Raw genomic sequence first — 24,527 nt, forward strand, 5'->3', positions numbered from 1 at the left:
AGAAACTCCTTAATGGTCTAGTTTTTCTCCCATTTTGAACCTCAGCACCTAGAAGAGCACACAGATGGAGCCCTCAATACACTTGTCTCCTTTCCCTTAATCTTCAAGGCTCAGCTTAAATTCCACCCCATCCAAAAAGTTTTCTTTGTCAACTCAAGCTTCCATTGTTGCCCCCATCTTTATTGAGGTATGATTGACAATTTTTTTTTGTCTTTTTGCCTTTTCTAGGGCCGCTCCCATGGCATATAGAGGTTCCCAGGCTAGAGGTCTGATCGGAGCTGTAGCTGCCGGCCTAAGCCAGAGCCACAGCAATGTGGGATCCGGGCCGCATCTGCAATCTACACCACAGCTCATGGCAACGCCGGATCCTTAACCCACTGAGCAAGGCCAGGGACCAAACCCGCAACCTCATGGTTCCTAGTTGGATTCATTAACCACTGCGCCACGACTAGAACTCCAACAAATTTAAAGATTGTATATTTTAAGGTGTACAATATGACGCTTTGATATAAGTAGACTTTATATAATGATTAAACAATCAAGCTAATTAGCCCACCCATCAATTCACAGAGTAACCATTAGTGTGTGTGTGGGGGGGTGCCATTGGTTTTTACAATTCTAGTCATCTTTGTATCACCAGTGCCTAGCCCATATTAGGTGCATAAGTAATTGCACATGAATAAATGAATGAATGGATGAATGAATGGCTGACTAAATCTCAAGGTGGAAAACTACAGTAAAAAGAAAAATTTCTGGAGTTCCCATCGTGGCTCAGCAGGAACGAATCTGACTAGCATCCATGAGGATGCAGGTTTGATCCCTAGCCTTGCTCAGTGGGTTAAGAATCCAGCGTTGCTGTGAGCTGTGGTATAGGTCGCAGGTGTGGTTTGGATCTGGCATTGCTGTGGCTGGGAACCTCCATATGCTGCGTGTGCATCCCTAAAAAGACAAAAAAAAGAGAGGGAAAATTTCTGATTGTCATCACCTGGAAATTTGGGGTCACGTATAACAATGTTTTTAATGCATGGCTAAGTTCTCTAAAAGGAAAGGGAAACCTCAAGACCCAACACATGGCAGAGGCAAACATGGCAGATAAAAAAACACAAACAAAAAGAGCCCTGACAACCAGACCTGGAAGGGGAAGAGCAGATGCTGGGTAAGGAGAGACCTAAGACCTGACCTAAACCACAGGCTTGGATGGCAGTGTGACAAAGACCTGAAGGACCTGCAGATCAACTTAACCAGAGACGTGACGGGAGTTCCTTGGTGGTCTAGTGGTTAGGATTCTGAGCTTTCGCGGCTACGACCTGGGTTCAGTCCTTGGTCTGGGAACTGAGATCCCACATCAAGCCACTGTATGCCACAGCCAAAAAAAGTACCCCGAAGGACCCCAAAGCAACTTTGAACGAATGGGAAGGGATCGCCTTCTTCTGGGATATCACAACGGTATGGATGACCCCAAACCAATTTCTAAATTTAACTAATAAAAAACCCAAAGTGTTACATTTTTGAGTTATGCTTTGATTTTGTTTTGCAAAAGGAAACAAACTAATTCTAAGGCTCATCTGGAAAAATTAAGAGTAGTCTGTAAAATAATGAGAAGGGCCTACCCCTCCAGATGTTACTATATTATCAAGCTTGGCCCAGGAACACACACACACACACACACACACACACACACACACACGCACACATCAGGGGTTCAGAACAGAAAATACCAACATAGACTCAAACATATAGAAATTTCATGTATAATAAAGATGGCATTTCAAATAGATGAGGGGAAAATGAACTACCCAATAGATGTTGAGACAATAGGCTAGTCATCCAGAAAAAGTTATAATGCTCATACCCTTTTCCTATCATAAATGTTTTCTCCAGATACACATAAGAACCGACATGGACGCAAGAATATTAATTAGAGGAGTTCCTGTTGTGGTACAGCAGAAACGAATCTGAATAGTATCCATGAGGATGTGGGTCCGATCCCTGGCCTCGCTCAGTGGGTTAAGGATCCTGCATTGCTATGGCTGTGGTGTAGGCCAGCAACTGTAGCTCTGATTCAACGCCTAGCCGGGAAATTCCATATCCCTCAGGTGCAGCCCTGAAAAGCAAAAAAAAAAAAAAAAAAAAAAAAGGAATATTAACTAGAAACACTACAAACAGCCATTAACAGAATATTTAAATAATGTATATGACATAATATATATAACAAAGAATCTACATAATACGTAAAGATATATAATATTTTTTCTCACAATGGAAAATAGCCATTCAAAAGATGAGCCAACCCTAGATGTTCTAATTTGGTGAGATTTGTCGCTGAATATCTCTAAAGGACTAAAGACAAGGTAGAGGGATTCCCGCTGTGGTGGGACGGGATTGGCAGTGTCTTGAGAGTGCTGGGGGGCAGATTCGATCCCCGGCCAGCACGGTGGGTTAAGGATTCAGCGTTGCTGCAACTGTAGCTTAGGTGGAAACTAGGCTCAAAACTAGGCTCCGATCTGATCCCTGGCCTGGGAATTCCATATGCTGCAGGGTGGCCACAAAAGAAAAAAAAAGGAAAAAAGCTAGGTAGAGAACAAAGAAAGGTCTCTATTGCGAGGTAATGTCTTATGTTAAAAAAGAAGAAGGAAAGGAGAAAGACAGACAGACAGTCTCCAGAAGGATTCACAGGAAACTGGCGAGAATAATTGCCCCCAGGGAGAGAAGCTGGGCAACCACGGCCCAGGGAGGAGCAAAGACTTACTTTTGTACATGCCTCTCAGTACCTTTCCATTTTGAACTACGTGCATATATTATCTATCCCCCCCAAAAAAACTCTCCTATAATAAAGAAAGGCAGGGGGAAAAAAAAGGCCTGAGACCTCTATTTCCCCTAATATGACAGACTAGATATCCAGAAATCCTTTTGGTGACAAGGACCTGATAATGCAAAATAGAACGTGACAACAATGCGTAGCCATAGGGAATAGCTTTTTTTCAACATACTATCTTCTAGTATTTTTCTGATCAAGCAACCCAAAATATTAGCAAGAAAATACAAGGTTTGAACAATTTTACTCACCGATGGAGATTCAACTCATCTATTGAACCACCATGTGGAGACACAGGGCATGCAGGTCTGACCCCTAGGAAATTCTCGCCATGTTTCTATAGCAAGTAAGCGGTTTGATGAAAGATTCTGATAGACACTTTTTATTGGGATAAGGAAGTTCCCTTCTATTCCCAGCTGGCTGAGAATTTTTATTCTGGATGATCAATCCACTAAGAGAGCTATTGAGAGAATTAATGCTCCCCCCTTCATCTGTTAATATGTCAAAATTGCATTTAATGTCTTCATTGCTTTTTGAGTGTGAAATCATGCTTTCCTTATAGAAATAAATCCAATCTGCATTTTTATAATGTTTTCTTTCTTTTCTTTTTAGGGCCACACCCACGGCACATGGAGGTCCTCAGGCTAGGGGTCAAATTGGAGCTATAGCTGCCAGCCTATGTCACAGCCACAGCAACGCCAGATCTGAGCCGTGTCCTCGACCTACACCACAGTTCATGGCGACGCTGGATCCTTAACCCAGAGTGAGGCCAGGGATCGAACCTGTGTCCTCACGGAGGCTAGTCAGATTTGTTTCTGCTGAGCCACGATGGGAATTCTGCATTTTATAATTTTTAAAGCTATTTTAAATGTTTTGTTTACTTATTTAAGCAAAGAGGAAATAGGTGTTTTGAGTTGGAACCTCCGTGTTCTTTGGCCTTTATCTGAGAAGCTGATTGTGAGGGAGGCCTTGATGAGAAGCTACAGGGAGAGGCACCGCCTGACAGCCTGTTCTGCTGACCATTCATCACACCCCCGGAGGCGGCCCTGCCCGCCTGCTGCCAGCCTTCTCGCCATGCCTGACATCAGGCAGCCGGGGGTCAAGCAGCCCCTGGGGCCCTGCTGGCCAAGGCAGCCAGCCCGTGACTCCTCCTGGGCACACACGGGGGGTCCAAAGCAGGAAACGGCCTTCTGTCGGCATCCTCTTCATTCAAGCCTATCTCATCTTCCAATAAACAACCATGAAAATGACAGCTGACTCCCTAGCTTTCCAAAAACCTGCCCCAGGAAGAAGTGGAGTTGATCTGACTTAATGCCCTAGATTTGGCAATTTTCCGCTTACCATTTTGCAGTTGCATGAAAGATGCCGAACTATAGAGAGCTATGTCTAATACAAAAAGGAAGGCAATAAAAAATACAACCATTAAAGCTGTTGGAGGAGTTCCCTGGTGGCCCAGTGGGTTAAGGACCCAGCATTGTCACTGTTGTGCGGGTTTTCAATCCCTGGCCTGGGAACTTCCACGTGCCAGGGATGGGGCCAAAAAAAAAAAGTGTTGGAAAGGCTGACAAAATCAAAATATTACCAACGAGCAACTGAGTACTGAGATTGTAAGACACCCATGCATTTCTTTCTTGAAGTGTTTCCTTTCTTGTGAACAAGTTTTTTAGTCGAACAATTAAGAGACGCCCATGTTTAGAAAGCCGAACAGTACGAAAGCCAAGATATGGAAGCAACCTCAATGTCCATCGACAGAGGAAAGGATAAAGAAGATGTGATCCATATCTACAAGGGAAAATCATTTAGCCATAAAAAGAATGAAATAATGCTGTTTGCAGCAAGATGGATGGAACCGGAGATGCTCATTCTGAGTGAAGCAAGTCAGACAAAGACAAATATCACATGAAATCGCTTGTATTAGGAATCCAATAAAAATGATACAAAAGGACTTATTTATAAAACAGAAACAAACTCACAGGTTTCAAAGGTTTTACCTTTAAAACCCACTGCTGGGAGGGAGGAATTGGGGGGGGGGGGATAACTTATACACACGACTGTGTGACACAGGTGATTAACAAGGACTTACTGTATAGCCCAGGTTTATAATTACCTATATAGGGAAAAAAAGAATGGATATATTTATATGCATGACCGATTCATTTTGCTGTACACCTGAAACTCATACCACATTGTAAGCCAACTATACTCCAACAACATTTTTTAAAAATAAAAATTTTTAAAAAGCCAAATAATAGCAAAACCTACAAATAAAGAGGAAGCTCCCTCCCACTCCGCGTCTCCTCATCTCTAAGGCTTTGGGAACAGGCAGCAACCTAGAAATCCCTCCACTTTCCAGAAATCAACAAAGTATGTCTAAGAGAGATAGGCCAGTTGATAAAACAGACATTTTATTTTATAGATCAATGGCTAGATCAATAGTTGTAGCTTTTCAATGCTGATCAGTTCTGTGTAGGTCTGAATTTAAGTTTAAATGTAAATTTGCACACCAACTTCAATGTTTCATCTGACGGCTCCTGTAACTTATGGGGGTCATACAATAAACTGAAACTTGCATCTGTAGAATAATCCTTCTCATAATTAAAAATCATTTACAAGCTGACATTTGCCAAGAGTAGGCTGACATTGCTCTCAACGACACCAATTAAAAATGAAGCTGCTGGAGTTCCCATCGTGGCGCAGTGGTTAACGAATCCGACTAGGAACCATGAGGTTGCGGGTTCGGTCCCTGCCCTTGCTCAGTGGGTTAACGATCCGGCGTTGCCGTGAGCTGTGGTGTAGGTTGCAGACGCGGCTCGGATCCCGCGTTGCTGTGGCTCTGGCGTAGGCCGGTGGCTACAGCTCCGATTCAACCCCTAGCCTGGGAACCTCCATATGCCGCGGGAGCGGCCCAAGAAATAGCAACAACAACGACAACAAAAAATAAATAAATAAATAAATAAAAATTAAAAAAAAAAAAATGAAGCTGCTGGAGTTCCTGTCGTGGTTCCGTGGAAACGAATCTGACTAGCATCTATGAGGATGCAAGTTTGATCCCTGGCCTCACTCAGTGGGTAAGGATCTGGCATGGCTGTGGCTGTGGCTGTGGCCAGAGGCTACAACTCCACTTTGACCCCTAGCTTGGGAACCTCCGTGTGCCGCAGGTGCAGCCCTAAAAAAAGGACCAAAAAAAATGAAGCTGCTAAAAGAATAACATTTGATGAGCCAGAAAGCCCTAGTGATCAGTCAAGATCTCACATTAGCAAATTAGTGTGTTATTTTAAATGACGCCAGAATAGTATTTTTTTTTTTGCTATTTGTAAGTTACATCGATACTCATGTGGCTTTCTTACCTCCACTACATTTCACAACTAATACAGTATTTTTAAAGGAAAAAGCTTTAGAGTTTAGTGCCTTTAACAGCATTTTTTCTTGCTCTGCAAACAAAGGAGAGCATTTCCATTTTCTACATGGTCCTGAAAATTATATAACTGGCCCTGGTTGGAAGCTCGACTGTGCTGCAAAAACCCTCAGGCCCATCCCAGGGTGCCTCAGCGCAGAGAGCAGGGAAGATCTTGGGAATGTGGCTTGTGTCCCCTAGAATATGGGAGAGAAAAACAGAGGCACAGAGCCCGAGTTCAACCCCTGGTCTGGGAACTGAGCTCCTACATCAAGCAGCTGCAGGCTGCAGCCAAAAAGAAGGAAACCAGTTACCTATGCACATTAACACATTTACTTTTTAATAGAAACAGACCTTATGCTACTGTATTTTTTTCCTACAACATTTCTCAGAGATGGTTCCATGTCATATCAATACAGGTGTCTCATTCTTTTTTAACGACTGCATAGTACCACATCTATCAAGGTACCTGTTAATGTAACCTATCTTCCCTTGATGGATATTGTGTTGTTTTTCAGTCTTTTGCTGTAGATGTATTACTTTTCAAATCAGAAAAAAAAAAATGCAGAGTTCCTGTCGTGGCGCAGTGGTTAACAAATCCGACCAGGAACCATCAGGTTGCAGGTTCGATCCCTGGCCTCGCTCAGTGGGTTAAGGATCTAGTATTGAAGTGAGCTGTGGTGTAGGTCGCAGACGTGGCTCAGATCCTGCATTGCTGTGGCTGTGGTGTAGGCCAGCGGCTACAGCTCCAATTAGACCCCTAGCCTGGGAACCTCCATAAGCCGAGGGAGGGGCCCTAGAAATGGCAAAAAGACCCAAAAAAAAGAAAGAAAGAAAATGCATTGACTTATTGACTTCTTATTAGTTGCACATTATTGAAAGAAAAAAGAACTATGTATCTATATCTATAGGTAGATATTTTAATGAGAGTTGCAACATTTATTTCAGGTTCTCTCGTTTGTTTGTTTGTTTTTTCCCTTTTTGCCCCAAAAGCAGTATGTGGAAGTTGCTGTCCAGGGATCGAACCTACGCCACACAGCCTCCCCCAGAGCCACAGCGGTGAGAACACAGGCGCCTCAACCTGCTAGGCCATCAGAGGACTCCCTCTATTTTTCAGATTGTTTGATTCATTTATGCAAAACAAGGTTCATTGACAGTGAGCTTGTCATTGTTTCTGTTTTTTTCCCCATGTGTTGGTAATCTAGCAGCTGATGGTAAAAAGTACATGTTTTGGGAGGAAAAGAGTCACTACTCTGTCACTTATTAGCTTGGTGGCCTTGGATACATTGTTTACATTTTCTGAGCTTTCCTTTCTTTGTCTATGAAGTGAGGCTCACAACTCCTATCAGGAAATGTCTTAAAGAGTAGAGATAATCTTTGGAGAATAGGGAGCAGCTCCTACATGCCCCTCGTAAAGGCACGTGTTTTTATTATCGATGTTTTTGTTTGTGTGCGAATGGGTCTAAATGCAATCAACATTGACCTTTGCTTTGCTTTTCCATCATCCATCACTCATTCTGCATCCTGGCCACCTTTGGCAACGATACATTTTTGAGGAATACAAACAATTTAAGACTCAGCGAAAGATGTTGAAGAAGAAGATACAGTATTTAAAGGAGAAGGATGTAGTTCACAGCCAAAGAGAAAGATTCCTCTCCACCAATACTGGGGTTTTTGTTGTTGATGTTGTTTTCAAAATGTGCTTCAAGGGTTCCTGGGGCTATTCAGGAATATCTTGAGGCACCTGTGAATGAAAAGCTACTTTCAAAATAATACTGAGGTATGACTTGCCTTTTTCACTCTTGTTCCCTCCCAAGTGTATGGTGAGGTTGTCAGGAGGTTGTGTGATATGTGATATCAATGCAGAAGCAGTTATGAGAGTCCAGCTGTCTTTTTTCTTTTTCTTTTTTTTCTTTTTTTGGCCATGCCCAAGGCATGCAGAAGTTCCCAGGCCAGCTAAACGAACCTACACCAAAGCAGTGTCCTGAGCCACAGCAGTGACAATGCTAGATCCTTAACCTGCTGAGCCACCAGCTGTCCTCTCTTAAGCCAGACATTAAAGAGATTTGTTAAAGTGTGAAACTACGTCCCTCTTTATTTTTTGTTTATTTTAGAAACAGAAAAAAAATGATATTAATATTAACATATGATGAATTTATTATTTTTTAATGAATCAGTTAATAAATATTTTGAACTCTTCTCAGTTTTTATTTCTATAGCACCAAATAATGATAGATATAACCCACACAAACAGTAGCTCCTTGGGGTCAATAATTTTTATGAGTGTCAAAGGAAATGCAAAAAGTTCAAGAGCCACTAATATAGTTAGTTGACATTTGGTCATTATACCAATTAAATTTGGACAATATCATTGTTTAAGAGACAAAAAGCGGCACCTACAGTAAGTTAACAAAAAGCTAATTTTTGTATGATTTTTTGTTTTTTTCCTGCACCCAGAGCACATGGAAGTTCCCAGGTTAGGGATTAAACACGTACCACAACGGCAACCCAAGCTGCTACAGTGAGAATACTGGATCCTTAACCCACTGTGCCACAAGGGAACTCATGTATGTGTTTTTTTGTTTGTTTGTTTGTTTGTTGCCTTTTGTCTTTTTAGGGCCTCACCCACGACATATGGAAGTTCCCAGGCTAGGGGTTGAGTTGGAGCTGTAGCCGCTGGCCTATGCCACAGCCAGAGCAATGCCAGATCCAAGCCGAGTCTGCAACCTACATCACAGCTCGTAGCAACGCCGGATCCTTAACCCACTGAGCAAGGCCAGGGATCAAACCCGCATCCTCGTGGATGTGGATGCCAGTCAGGTTTGCTAACCGCAGAGCCACAACAGGAACTTCCTGTATGATTTTTAAATAACTGATTCTTTAAGTCAGTCAGGTAGCAAATATTTCATGAGCTCCTACTTTGTGATCAAGCATTGCTCTAGATGCTAGAAGACCCTGATCTATAGACAGCAACATGTGAACAAACAAACAAGTTAATTTCAGGCTGTGATAACTGCTTTGAAGAAAACACACAGGCTACTGCGGTAAGAACCCTGGAGGTGTAAGGCATTGGGCTATGTGTTCATGGGAAATGATACACCCAGGTCAAGAAGACCTCAGAATCTACACTATGGTCACGGATCAGGAGAAAAGAATGGAAATGAACAGCCTACCTTGCAAATAGTCAGTGCATACAATGGTGCAAAATAATTCCTGTCCTTGGTATGGGATGCATCTCTTTGTAAAAGACAACTCTCCCACCATTCCCTGGGAAGTGCCGAAGCAGGATTCTTTTAAGAATTTCGGAGAAAGAGATCCCACCAGGAATGCCATTGGCAGTGCATGTTGATGTGCTCAGAGTGAAAGTCAAAGGCAGGTAGAGCATTCCAGAGAGTGAGGTCAGGCCAGGGTCATCTGCAGATAGAGGCTGACTTATACCCCCAAGTGTGGGAATAGGGCCTTGAGGAGAAAGCAGAAAGGCCAGAACCGAGGACCTAGGAGATGGCCACTTTAAATATTTTAAAATATGTCTGTCTCATCCACTTGACGTCTTTCCTAAAGGCTCCTAAAATAACCTATGGAACCAAACTTCCATAAGAAATTAGAAACCCACTAAAGGATGTTTCTGACCTCATAGAACCAAGGAAAGTCTAATCATACCACTTCAGATACGCAGCTGTGGAAACTCTCAGTCGTGTTTTTAGAAAATACACCAGCTTTCTATTCCCTCTGTGGATTTGCAATCAATAAGGAAATTGGCGATCCCGTAGATAATAGCTACCAAAAGAAACGGGTGTACTTCGTTTCAGCCAATGAGTGGTTTCCAGTTCGTATTTCCATTTATAACAGAGGCTCTCACTCATTAGCAATGTGTGGCTTAGAGCTGTCGCAGCCGGCTCAACACACAAGCCAGCTTCCTCCTGATAGTGGAACTAAAATTAAAGGAATACTCAAAGCCTCAAATCAGAACACTTCATTCCAGTTCTTCACCAACGGACACGTTTTCCATTACACACTACCTCTTCTCATGGCTTCAGCTACTACCTCTTTGTCAGTGACCTGGTTTCTCTCCCTCTCTCTTTCTCTCTCTCTTTCTCCCTCTATCCCATATCATCTACCCTATGTCTAAGATTCAGGTGTCGGCTGCCTCTGAGACATTCCCCCTTCAATGTCATGCACGATCTCTGCAGTCAATGGAAACAAAGCAGTTTGTCCTGTATCAGCTGTGTGACCGGCACCACTTGTCACCCTAACAGGAAGCCTGCAGAGCGGAGATCCCCAGGCTGAAGAGAAGCTGGGATGAAATCATACCACTGGCTTATCTGAAGATCATGGCCCAGCATATCTGGAGATTAATGGTGCATCAAGAGGATTTAGCTTGGAGTTCCTGTTGTGGCTCAGCGGGTTAAGAACCTGACGAGTATCCATGAGGATGCGGGTTTGATCCCTGGCCTCCCTTAGTGGCTTCGGATCCAGCATTGCTGTGAGCTGTGGTGTAGGCTGGCAGCTGCCACTCCAATTTAACCCCTAGCCTGGGAAGTTCCATATGTCGCGGGGGTGGCCCTAAAAAGACAAAAAGTAAATAAATAAATATTGAATATAGTTCTCTGTGTTACTCAGTAGGTCCTTGATGGTTATCTTTTCTTTTTCTTTTCTTTTCTTCTTACAGCTGCACCTGCAGCATATAAAAGTTCCCAGGCTAAGGGTTGAATCAGAGCTGCAGCTGAAACCTAAGCCACAGCCACAGCCACAGCCACAGCCACACTAGATCTGAGCCACATCTTCAACCTATGTCACAGTGTGGGGCAACGCTGGATACTTAACCCACCGAGTGAGGCCAGGGAGAGACTGTGTCAGGTTCTGTGTGTATGTGTGTGTGTGTGTGTGTCTTTTTGTCTTTTCTAGGGCCATACCTGCAGCATATGGAGGTTCCCAGGCTAGGGGTCCAATAGGAGCTGAAGCCGCTGGCCTACACCACAGTCACAGCAACGCGGGTCCAAGCTGCGTCTTCGACCTATGCCACAGCTCACGGCAATACTGGATCCTTAACCCAGTGAGCGAGGCCAGGGATTGAACCCACAACCTCATGGTTCCTAGTAGGATTCGTTAACCACTGAGCCACGATGGAGCGCCTACATCAGGTTCTCAGCCAGCTGAGCCACAACAGGAATGCCTGGTTATCTATTTTATATATAGTAGTCTGTATCTGCCCATCCTAAACTCCTAATTTATCCCTCTCCCACCCCTTTCCCTTTGATGACCCTAAGTTTGTTTTCCGTGACTGGGGGCAGGATGGGACAGTAGATCCGCAGTAGAAATGGAGAGGATGGCATTTGTGGCATTTGGAAGAAGGAAACCTGGAAAACGCCTTTGCTGGTTACAGTCAATGTATCCTCTTGTTTGTAGAAAGGCTCCCCAGGTATTAAGATCACCAGCCATGTGGAGGAGCTAAAAGTGGGATGGCATGAAGAAGCCGGAGGAGACTGCAGGCCTAAGGACTGATGAATTGGAAAAGGACCTTTTCAAGAAATATAAGGTGGAATGCCAAAAACTTGTGCAAAGCAAGAACAAAAACACAGCTGAAATTAAAACAAACAAACAAACAAACAAAAAAACGGAGGCAACCAACATTGACAGAGACAGAAAGGAAGCAAATTGCTCAGATGCCAGCAGTTGCGGGAATGGGAGCCATTTTGGGGTTTTGAAGATCAATGCAAGAAGCAAGAATTAGCCAGAGGTCACAAGGGGAGCCAGGAACGGCACCCCCGACCCCCTCCATGCCCCCACCCCGCTCTGTCCCAGCAGGGTCACAGGACTGCTTTGTCCTGCTTGCCCCCGACACCACAGCAGCTCCTTGCCGCGTGTATTTGCAGATCAACCCAACAAAAGTGACGCCGTCAATTATGCTGGCCGTCTCCTCCCGTAAACAGGGCCTTAGAGCCAGCTGCTAGCCAAGCGCTGTTCACAATGTAGCTGTTAAAGCACGGCGACGTGCAGCTTTATCAAGACATCTTGTCCACAGATCTCTGCGGCTGGCAGATCTCATACAGTGAGGGAGGGGAATGGAAAACCCTGGAGGACTCTGCGGACAGCGACGCTTCGTCAATTCACTGTGACCCACATGGTCCTGCCAGAGCAATTTGCAAGACCAGATGATGGCGACATGGAGAAAGAAGAATTATTCCATGTTCAGGATCAACGAGACCTCCCCACTCTGAGACAGGTGCCTACACACCCGACCCAAACTGCACTCTTGTCCAGCATCGGCTGCCAGCGGCTGTCGACCTTTGACTGTTCACCAAAGCATAAGGACACGGTCCTCTCTGGGTCACCAGTGCTGGCATGCTTGGGGTCTGCTTGCAGAAACAAGGGCTTTCAGCCACCAAGGACCCCTACAGGCAGGCATGTGTTGGTAAAAAAAAAAAAAAAAATCCTTGGGCCCAAGTAATGTGATACGTTCCAAAGATCAACACCAGACACCCAGCCATGAACATGTGGTTGCTGGAGTTTTCTTAAGATGATTCCAGACATGTATTTTATGTTGACAAGTTGTAGATCAGAAAGTTTGGTTTTTATCTCCCTGGCACATTTCGAAGTTTTTTTCTTTTGCGGTTGCTCCGTCTCAAAGGAGGTCACAGGGGCATTAAATCAATATCTATCAATACTCAAACTCTAGGGCCAGATAATAAATTGTGCTGCAAACAAACAAAAGGGTTCGTTGAATGTGACGTCCCTCTCAGTTAAAAAGTGAATCAATGGGATGCACCCCCCACGAATGTAAGAGCGGCGAAAACATAAATGATGGTAAAATGATCATAAAAGCAGAAAAAGTATTGGAAAGGAAAAACCAAACATTGCTGCTGTCACATCAGGCAGGTCCCTGCATGGGGGAGGCATTTCCAGGGACTTCTAGTAATTACTGAGCAAGGCTTTGAAGTAAGCAGAATACCCTACAGAAGGCAGAAGCAAGAACTAGTGAGATTTGCGTTGCTAAGGACACAAGTTCCTTTCTACTGGGAAGACCCTGAGACCCCAGGAAGCCCCAGTTAGAGTGACAGCCACTCTGCATGCTGCGTGGTCTTTCCTTACTCCTGGGACTCACAGGCCACTGGGACCTGTGACATCTGCTTCCACCCCCACCCCGGTCATCACCAGAGTTCAGGTCGAACCATCTCCCACTGGGCTGGGACTGATGGGCCAGCCTCCTGCCTCATCTCCGCTTCCACTTACCCATCTTCCTCTCCATTCTCCCCTCTGCTGCTGCAATGAGCCCTCTAAGATGTGGGTTGGATTTCATGAATAACTGTTGCTTACACCCTCCCTCTTCCCCCGGTGGGCTGAGGTTGTGTACATGGTTTGCCTAGAACCAATCTGGTCCTTCTCTGGACATCCCCGTGTTGCCGCGTGCAGGAGGGGTGGGTAGGAAGCCCCAGTCAAGCCAAGAGCATCCACAGCACAAATGGTCAACCAAAAATGTTAGCAGCAAGAGGGACCAGACACAAGGCAACCTGTAAAAATAATACTCAGAGTTCCCACTGTGGCTCAGCCGGTTAAGGACCTGATGTAGTGTCCATGAGGATGAGAGTGCAACCCCTGGCCTCACTCATTGGGCGAAGGATCCAGCTTTGCTGCAAGCTGCGGTATAGGTCACAGATGCGGCTTGGATTTGACCCCTGGCCTGGGAACTCCCATATGCTGTAGGTGCAGCCTTCAAAAGTAATAATAATAGTAATAGTAATAATAATAATAATAATACTTCCTATTTTAAAAATATTCAACGGTACAGCCCTCACTCCCTTGGTGGATCCCACCCTGTTTTCCAGTAGGTACACAAGACATTTTAGGTGGGGTGCAATGTCTCAGCTTGAGGCTTGAAGAACTTCAGAGTAGAAAGTGATGGTTTCATCCAGTGTTTCTCAAACTTTATTCTACAAAACACTGGGAGCTGAAACCAGTTACACGCAAAGACCACCAGCTTCGCCCAGGCAGTGCCAGTTGATTACCGCACTGCAGCAAGGCACTGTTCCGTGGGAAGCGGCGGGAAGTGGCTTTTTGTCAGATTGGGGTTCGCGCTAAGTGATTCTAAGGCGAGAAGGGAATCTAGTCAGAGGTGGAGGTGGTCCTGAAGCGGGAGGGGGTTTTAATCCTCGGGGATCTAGGAAATCTTTGCTCGGACGTGGGGGGAGCCCTGACGTCTGGGGAAGGCATTAATAAGACAGCGTGAGTCACTCACGGTTAGGCATTTTGCAGCTGGGTGGTGGCCTTGGGAAAAACACTGTTCGCTGCTGACCTTGCACCTGACTTGTTTATGACTTTCAGGAACATCCTCGAAGGCTTATCAGAGCTGATTTTTTTTTTTTAACTTTCTCAAGTCCCATGAGAAGAGAGTGGGTGTTCCTGGAAAAAAAAGAGATCTAGGTAAAGCTTGTGAAACCATGTCAAATGAACACAATCCTGGGCTTTCTGGAGCTTTTATTCTATTTATTTATTTTTAGGGCTGCCTCTGCTTCAGGCCTTTGTCCAAATGGAATCTTCTGGGGAGGGCTTCCCTTCTTACTCTCCTTGGAATCGATCCCCTCCTTAGCACTTCTAGATGCCCTTTCACAGCTTTATTTTCTTCTTAGCGCTCATTACTGTCTAAACTAGTCTCTTTATTTTTTTCTTGATGGTCTTTCTGCCACATGGGTATGGATTTAAAAAAAAAAATTCGTCCCCGTGGTGCATGCCCAGGACCTAGAACCATGGCAGGTGCACAGTAGGCACTGAATAAAAATTTGTCAAAGGAGCGTACATGCAAACTCCTTCCCAATTTCTCCTCCAGCAGGGGAGATGGTGAATGAGGTCTCTGTGTTTTCCATGTACAGAGAGTGAAGAGGTTTTGGTATAACCCATAGGGAGCCTCCGGGACTCTTTTTCCAAGGCTTTAGGATCAACTCTCCAGGTCTCAGGAAAGTCAGTTTTTCAAGATCCACCCACCAGCTTGGAATGGAAACCATTGACCACTAGATGGCACTGTTCACCAAGAATCGATGGATGCCTGGTCCTCACCCTGCTGTCCTAAAATGTTTGAAATCACCCTCTTCGCAGACACAAAGAATTCCACAAAGAATGGTTACCACACCCTAGGCCATCTCTCTAGACCAGGAAGAAACCGGGATGGAGCCTAACTAACAGCTTCATTTATCAACAAGCCACCCCCCCCCCCGCCCCGAGTGCAAGTTAACCCTTTGCCTGGCAACAAAAGATGTTTTTAGCACAGTTGAGGGTGGGTACCTGCAGGGGTTGGTTCCAGGACCTCTGCCCTATATCAGAATCAAACATGGCATACATAAAATGACATGGCCTTTAGACATCTCCCCACGTACTTTGTCATCTCTACATTACTTATAATACCTAATTCAATATAAATGCTACGTAAATACTTACCGGCTGGGCAAATTCAAATTTTGCCTTTTGGAATAATTGGAATTTATGTATTTATTTACTTAAATTTAGACTTTTGTTTAAAAATATATATTTTCTATAGCCGTACCTGCAGCATATGCAAGTTCCCGGGCCAGGGATTGAATCCGAGCCTAAGCTGCGACCTGTGCCTCAGGTGTGGCAATGCCAGGTACTTTAACCCACTGCAAGGGCTGGGGATTGTACCAGTACCTCTGCAGTGACCAGCGTGGCTGCAGTCAGATCCTTAGCCCACTGCACCATGGCGGCAGGAACTTCTTGGACCTTTCTGATCAAAGTTTTGTTGAATTCATGGACGCGAAATCCACCCAAGAGTGCCAAATGTACTTCTCAGAGTACCCCAACAAATATAAGTGAAGCTCTGAATCTTTCTGGAAAGCTGGAGGACTCCACATCTCCCCTTGGCACTTGGCCTGTGGCCTTCCTGGCACAATCCTACCTTTTCCTCTCTATCTGGCCTCTCTGTCCCTTTATAGGATGGCGCACAGGTCCAGATGCACTCTGTTTCCAGCCTTGAGCCACAGCAGTGTGAGAGGCAGTATGGAACGGCGACCTGAAAATCTGGTGCAGGGAAGTGAGTGCAAACAACAGCTCCATCACAAATGGCCCTGGGATCTTTAGCAGCTTAGCCCACATCTCTCATATTTGCTTTATGTTAGTGATGTGGGGGTAAAATCCTCTGTCCAGGACAGATGCAGTGATCAGCAAATGAGAAGATGTAGGAGGCTTCCAGCCAAGCTTTCCATAAGGCTTTTTTTCCCCCCCTCTTTTTGCCATTTCTTGGGCCGCTCCCGCGGCATGTGGAGGTTCCCAGGCTAGGGGTCCAATCGGAGCTGTAGCCGCCCACGCCAGAGCCACAGCAACTCGGAATCCGAGCCGCGTCTGTGACCTACACCGCAGCTCACGGCAACGCGGGATCCTTAACCCACTGAGCAAGGCCAGGGATCGAACCCGCAACCTCATGGTTCTTAGTCGGATTCGTTAACCACTGCGCCACGACGGGAACTCCTCCATCAGGCTTTGTTTTCCATTTCCAGACATCACCTAGACCTATACTGATCTTGGCTGCTCTTAGGATGGCCCAGTGAGCAGAAACTCCATGAGTGAACCTCCCCACACTGTCTTGAATAATAGACTGTTAGCTCAAGATATGTCTGCAGAGGCATGCACTGAAAGCTGCTGTCTTCGTGAACGTCAGTGGATCAGCAACTATTTAGGGAGAACTTGTGATGGGCCTTGGTGTTTTAGGAAGATTATTTTGGAAACAAAAATAAGAGAGATGGAAGAGGAGGTGAAGACAAAGACACCTGTTCTCCACGGTAATAATTGCTTCTTACTCTTGAGAGGAAATACAGAATCGAGGACTATTAGGTCAGTTGTTAGTTTTTGCTCCCTGCCCTCCCTCTTTTAAAATCACCAAACCCAGAAATAATGGTTCCAGTTGGGGAGGGAAGCCACATCTTAGGGGCTATTCATTCACTGCGCCATGCTCCCCCACACCGACGGCGCCTACGATTAGTAAGAGAAAAACCCGCTTGTGAGAGAAAAACCCACTTGTGAAGTTCCCTGGGGGTCTAGCAGTGAAGGATCCAGCATTGTCACTGCTGTAGCTCTCGGGTCGATGCTGTGGCACAGGTTCGATCCCTGGCCAAGGAACGTCAATGTGCCATGGGTGCAGTCAGAAGAAGAAGAAGAGGAAGAGGAGGAAGAAACAAAGAAAAGAAAAAAAGAAAAAACCCCGTCATGCCTTCTGCTCAGCCAGAGCCCTGGCTGGAGACTTCCTGACTGCCAGTCTCATGGGACCATCTCTTTTCCCAGACAGCACCCTGCAGGCCAGACCCTCCTCCCCTGCTTAGAACTGTGGGGCTGATGAGCTTCCTTGGCATTGTGAGCCATCCCTTGTCCCTCTCCCCCACCCGCAGGGCTCACCCCTTCACCATCACTCCCCCTCCTCCTTCATTCTTTTCTCAAAGTACTACCGCACACATTTATCCGTCATGGTTCTCCGCAGCTCACATTCAAAGTGTTGAAATACATCAGAAAAGAAAAAGGTGATTATTTCCTGTGACTTGATTTTACAAAAATAGAATGGATTTTATAAAAAGCAGCAACAGCCAGGAGTGGTAGTGGCTCACCTAGTAGTTACTCTAATTATAGACAGTTGGGTGCCGGGGGCAGCCATATTGGGTGGCAGGAGGGTTGCATCAGACAGGATGTCTCATTTCCAGCGTCCCCTGGTCATGCCCTGGGCATGCCCCATCGGCATCTTAAAATTACAACCTCGTCGTTATGCAAATAGGACGTCTTCTCATTACCTAAATGGTGGTCCGCAATTTCATATGACCAAGGATGTTTGATTCCCAGACCCTGGCCTGATTCTCCTAAGATTCTGCTGACTTACTGTTTCTCTAGAAATAAGGGACATTTCGTCTGGGAAAAGAGGGACACTTAGGAATTTCCATTGGGAAAAAGCGACAAAGTCAAATATCCGGTCCCCATTTCGGTAAACCACAGTATTCTCCATACCACCCCCCCCCCCCCCCAATCACCAATGTCCTTTGCTTTTGTTTTTTAGCCTTGAAATCTCTGTTCCAAGAACATGGAAGGATTAGGATGCTATAAGCCCCGATATTCAACTCAAGAGTTTCCACTCCCAAAGAGCCTAGGACGAGAATTAGGACTTAAAAAGAGAAAAACCAGCCTGATAGTAAATGACTGCAGCACCTCCGAATTTATTTATAGCCTTTTCCTTGGTTTTTTATATAAATGGACGTCTGGAGGTTTTTTTTTTTATGAGGGTGGAACCTCTCAAAGTGGCTGCTTCTGCCTCTAACAGAAGTCACCAACTCCACAAACTACATCCAGCCAACTGATGTATTTAGTTTGGCTCACATAGTGTTTTTTTAAAAAAAGAATTATTTGTCAATATTTAAAAATTTTACAAAAAGTCAAGTTTATATAACATAAGTATTTCTATAAATATAAAGCTACATAAAATACGGATTCCCGTATGGTCTTAGGAAAAATAAAACCAGATGAAACAGCCCTGGGATGTTATTTCCATGTTATTCCATGGGTTGTTGGCAGATGGTGAACCATTAACCCAATAGGAAACAGCCAAGGGACAGCAGCCATAGGAAAAGTGGGGCTGGAAAGGTGATCCGTTTTCTTCCAGACCTACATCTCCAGGCTAGAACCTTAATTCCAAGGAGCATTCAATTCTACTACCTCAATGGGTCTGAAGGGAAATGCATCTTCCTAAATACCCGCCAAACATCTGGTTTCAGAAAGCAGCACCAGGGGCCTGTGGACCACGGATGAAATCGACATTAAGTCCTTCCTCTTCTTCCCTGCCATGCCCCTTCCCCATCAGTCTCCATGCCCTGCAGTTTATGCTCTCAAAATTCCACGGGCCAATAAGACCTAAAATATGGCTAATGCGAACTGAGATGTGCTCTAAGTGAAAAACACACGCCGCATTTTAAATCCTTATGTTAAAAAATAATGATATTCTAAACTGGCTGATTAACGGTTTTACAATGGATTACTTGTGAAAATGATTTTTTTTTCTTCTTTTCTTAAGGCCACGCCTGTGGCATATGGAAGTTCCTGGGCTAGGGGCCTAATCGGAGCTCCAGCTGCAGCCTACACTACAGCCACAGAAATGCCAAATCTGAGCCACATCTGTAACTTACACCATGGCTCATGGCAACGCTGGATCCTTAACCCACTGAGTGAGGCCAGGGATCGAACCCACATCCTCACGGACACTATGTTGGATTCTTAACCTCCTGAACCACAATGGGAACTCCTAAAATGATACCTTTGATATATGGGGTTAAATATATTATTAAAGCTAACACACCCATTTTTTTTTACCCTTTTTAACACAGAGTCTAGAAAATTTTAATGACACCTGTCTTGAAAATTTTAAACTACATATGCGGTTCACACCTGTGGCTCACGTTACCTTTCCCCTGAAGAGCACTGCTTCGCAATATCTTTTGGTGTGATGTGATGAGGTGCTAACTATCGCTACAATGACAGTCATATTACAATATACAAATGTATAAAATAAACACGTTGTACACCTTAACTTTACACAATGCTATATGGCAAATACATTTCAAGGAAAAAAAATGTCTCTTGGGTTTGCCCTAACCTTTCTGGCCTTGCTGCCATCCAATAGTCTAGTTTTTCACATTCCTTCGCTCCTAAACTTCACATTAGTCTAGGCTTTTCCTCCTAATCTGTTCTGCACACCCCGGCTAAGTTTATCTGCCTGAAACACTGCTTTTTATCATGAAACACTCCTGTTCAAAAACTAACACCAGCTCCAACTCTACCCCCATAAAGTCCAAATTCTTGGTAACAATGGCTTCTACTTTAAAAACTTAGTGTGCATATTATATAACTCTCCCAACAACCTAGGACCTAGCAAGCCAGACTTTGGTTCTCTAAATAGAACAAAAAAAGCTTCCAGCATTTGCCAGAGGAGCTGGGAGCAGGAGGGGAAGGCACCTTTGATCCAAGAGGTTACAAAGATGATGCAGTTAAAGCACCCAAGCAGCAGCTTTTTCCCTTATGGTGATTTATACAAAACCTCACAGGCAACTAAGGGCAGTCAACATCTGCAGATCTAGGAGCTGAACTATTTTTATATTTTTACATCAGTTGAGAGAGAGAATAATAGCATTGAAAGAAGAAACTCCTTTATTTGCATTTCGGAAAACCAAAACCAGAAGTTAGTTAGAAAAGCTGAAGTGAAATAGTGCTCTTTGCTCACCTACTGTAGGCCCAATTTCCAAAAAAAACCATATATACAGCTTTGTCACAAAACAGAAGATTTGAACTATGCCAGTTTGAAATGCTGTGGTAAAACAACAATAAAATATGATTTGGCCTCAAAATTTGCAAAGCATGAATTAAAAAATTCGTCAGTAATTATATAAATTCAAAATTAGCAGAGCTGCTGATTACCAACTGTGTTGCTAATTCTACGTGGCAATATGTATTTAGCTTGGGCAAAGAGACACTTTGTCAGGATTCATCTGGAATTATGTGAGTTTTTAATTATGCTGTCTTTGATATGTCATTCCTTTCATAAAATACACCACACTAGACACACACGTTCATTTTTTTTCAACTACAGATCAGATAGGCTTTGCCAAGTACTGTCTAACAGAGTCATTTGGTGCACAGATCTTGAAATCAGACAAACTCACATTTTACCATTTAGTGTGTTACTTCAGAAAGAATTGTTCAGCAGTTGTGTGTTTCGTTGCAGCTTTTTAAAATTGGGCATAATTATATTTTCCTCACAAACTTTTATAAGAATTCAAGGCGATAATATACATAGTTAATACAGTGCTTGACCTGCAGTAAGAGTTCTCAACCACAGGGCAATGGATAAGATAACTTACTATTTATCTGGCCTTAGCATCCTCAAGTTGGAAATAGTTTTCAAAGCAGCTTCAAGACTCTGCAAGAGGGCGGGGCTTTTGGCGTCTAACGCTCTCTACTAAACTCTGTAGTTCAATAGACCGAGTATTACACAGGACAGAGGCTTGGGTGGAGTGAGAAGGAGCGCGTCCTCTTTCTCCTTTGCCGCCGCCACGACGTAGAAGCCAGACCAGTGCCAGCAGGCCTGGCGGGAGCTGCACTCGTTCTTCCCTTCCCGCGCTCCGCCCCCCCACCCTGGCAATGAAAACACCACCACGTGTCCTGCAGCCTTTGCGTCACTCACCTTCTCCCAATGGCAAACCGATTCACGGAGTTGGGGGCGGGCTGCCAACAGAGTGATTCTGCCCACAACCATCGGCAATTGGCCAAGGGTGCGCCGCGACAGGGGCCCCCGACCAATGGGGGTAGGCAGTGGGGACCCCGCCCTCTCGGCTGCTTAATCCTGGGAGGGCCGGCATGAGGGGCGGGGCAGGACGAGAAGGGGCGGAGCTAATTGGGGCGGGGCGGGGCTAGGGGCGGAGCGGGGTCGGCACCCCGGCCCGCGGAGCCGGCGCCAGCGGGCTGCTGAGGTGGCTGTCGCCCGCTCCGAGCTGCGGCTTCCCCGGGTCGAACCCCGATGGAGGCCGAGGCCGCGGGCCGCCCCCCAGGCAGGGTCGAGGCGGCGCTCAGCTGCTTCTCTTTCAACCAGGACTGCACGTAAGCCGAGGCACCAGCCCTGACGGGAGGTGGGAGAGAAAAAGTGGCGGTCAGGGGTGTTGTCCAGTCGGCAACTTGTAGCAAGAGGCACAGGCCTACGTCCCAATCGGCCCTCGGAGGGAAGGCTGGTGCTTCCCCGGACTGGTGCGGGTCTTGGTAGCCACCCCTTCCTCTTTTCCCCTCTTCCAGCAGGGGAGCTGAGCGCCCCCATCCCCCGCTGCAGGCGGAGAGCCAGGAACGGCCGGCCGAGAAGGAAGGAGGGAGTTAGCCAGGGGAATGGGGCTAAAGGAGGCTAAGGAATGTGGGGGGCGAGGGAGGAGGGTAATGACCTAAGTGGGGGTCTGGAGAAGGAGGAGCAGTGGCCAAAACAAAGGAGATGGGAAGGGAGCGGGGGTTGCAAATTGACCCAAGGCGAAGTGTTGAGGCCGGGGAAGATGGGAGCACAGGAAAAAGTTTCCCATTTGTCCTTGAGCATCTCAACGTGGCATCTGGGCAGGGCCAATGACAAAGAGGCAGCCTATCCCTGCGGCCTGGCCAGCCCCTGCCCCAGCCCCAGCGCAGAGCACCTCGCCTGCCGGCTCTGGACGTCAGAAACTTTGCCATTGGTCTATACTGGGTTTTCACTTAGCCCACTCAGCGAGACACAGTCTCCTTCTCCCGGTGTAGGAACCCTTTCCCGGCCCCGGGCTGGGGCTGCCTTCTCCGAGAAGGATGAACTCCACCCTGTTGCTTTTTGAGTGGCTTTTTAATGTTTCACCTGATGTTCACTTTTGGACTTTGGCCAGAGAGCCTGGAGTTGTTTCAAACATCTGGAGGATTCAGCCCCACCCCCACCCCACCCCCCCCAGAAGCAAACGCCTTACCTCTTTTCATGTTAGACTCCAGCTCTGTGGACCATATGGAATAATCTCTTTGGAATGTGCACCCAGAGCATCAGGCAGCAATTCCCAGTTTCCCATTTCCTGCTGTACCAGTTTCTGTTGTGTTCCTTGTTTGGAGGCAGCTTCAGGTTTGTGTGTTGGCTGCCTGTGGCCGGGCTATGCTAATATTGAACATTCGGTGGTGTAATTAAGGCCATCCTGTATCATAAGCAACTCTGGCTCCCATTGCCTTTGTGTTTCTGTTTAAAAAACACCCTATGCTAAACAATATGCCTTTGTTTGGAAAAAAAAAAACCAAAACAGCAACAACTGTATGTGCCATCGGGTAGCTGGGCAACTTGGGTAGATGAGTGACTTTCAAGCTTTCTTTGACCACAGCCCATGATACGAAATCCATATTACAACATTACCGCATATCCATCTATGTAATATCACTGTAAAGCCATTTGCAACATGATGTTTACCTTTAAAATATGCACTACCCTTTGGTATTTTCTGTTTCTTTTCTTTTTTTTTTTTTTTAAGCCATTTGTGACTCACTGAGTTGTTTTTAGGATCTACTCACAAGTTGAGACCCAGAGTTTACAAAAATGATGGTCTAGATACAATTCTGATGTTTTGTAAGAGACATTTTGCAAGAGAGGATGGCTGTTGAAATGCCTGGGTGTTTTCCTTCCCAACTGAATGCATGTTAAGAAGGGGCGCTTATCAGCTTGCTTATTAGGGGGAAATGCTCTGAATTCTGCTTTGTAGCGTTATTAATTTTTTAAGGGATATTAATTTTTCCTCTAGATAAGTCCCAGCTTTTCTATAGTAATTGGATTAGAATGTTATTTTCAAAACTGTAGGGTGCTTGGGAAGCTAATTTCCTTAGTCCCTACTGTCAGTTCTGTTTTCTTGGATGAAGCCTCTGCTGGGCAGCTCTGTCTCACCTATAAATAAAAGTTTTTGTCACAGTCAGTTGCTTTGAGCCTCAGAGGGTATGACATTGGATTTTAAAATGTCAAGTCCCTTACCGAGCACGTTCAGGAGTATCAGGCTGAATGTGGAATCTAGTATTTCTGGAGAAGGTGGGTGAAGACAGCTAAATTTTATCAGCTTCCTTTACTCATGCTTGGCCCTGGGCTAGACAATTTGGGTATTTTTTAAAAATTTGATTTGTGGAGTTCCCGTCGTGGCACAGTGGTTAACAAATCTGACTGGGAACCATGGGGTTGGGGGCTCGATCCCTGGCCTTGCTCAGTGGGTTAAGGATCCAGTGTTGCTGTGAGCTGTGGTGTAGGTTGCAGACGCGGCTCGGATCCTGCATTGCTGTGGCTCTGGCGTAGGCCAGCGGCTATGGCTCCGATTCCACCCCTACCTGCCGCGGGAGCGGCCCAAGAAATGGCAAAAAAGACTAAAAAAAAAAAAAAATTTAATTTGTGATAAATATTTGTCCAAAATCCCATTTTCAAGCAAGGTGATGAGAATTTTTTTTTTTTTCCCCTGCAGAAAAGTCTTAGGATGAAATAAAGTTTTAGTCTGAATTCTTTGACTCAGAATTTTTTTGTGGCCATTGATCAACCATTTAAAACACCATAGTGATCACACTACCTTTCCTCATTTTTAAAATTCTTCTGCTCCTGAGACGGGGCATGTGTTTGAAAATTTATTTTAAGTTGACAAATGTTTTGATTAGTATTGTACTTTATACAACATCTTTTTCTCTGACCCTCAAGCTTTAGAAACATCAGTTTGCAACTAAATGCACATATATTTACGCGAAAAAGTTTATGAGAAGAAAGTTTAAACATAGTGGTTGCTGCGGAGTGTGTAC

The 24,527-nt window shown here is 45.2% G+C and overlaps 1 protein-coding gene and 1 pseudogene across 1 annotated transcript in view; both read left to right on the plus strand.

Moving 5' to 3' along the window:
- Nucleotides 1-3,889: 3,889 nt before the first annotated feature.
- LOC125115023 (AMSH-like protease) lies at nt 3,890-13,478 on the plus strand (annotated as a pseudogene).
- An 8,183-nt stretch (nt 13,479-21,661) lies between these two features.
- Nucleotides 21,662-24,527, plus strand: part of WIPI1 (WD repeat domain, phosphoinositide interacting 1) — a 36,717-nt gene continuing 33,851 nt past the window's right edge. The window contains exon 1 of the mRNA XM_047756935.1: nt 21,662-21,830. Coding sequence (XP_047612891.1) covers nt 21,751-21,830 — 80 coding nt within the window. The 5' untranslated portion in view covers nt 21,662-21,750. The remainder of the gene's footprint in view (nt 21,831-24,527) is intronic.

The sequence above is a fragment of the Phacochoerus africanus genome, chromosome 14 (genome assembly GCF_016906955.1).
Source record: "Phacochoerus africanus isolate WHEZ1 chromosome 14, ROS_Pafr_v1, whole genome shotgun sequence".
Classification (NCBI taxonomy): Eukaryota; Metazoa; Chordata; class Mammalia; order Artiodactyla; family Suidae; genus Phacochoerus; species Phacochoerus africanus.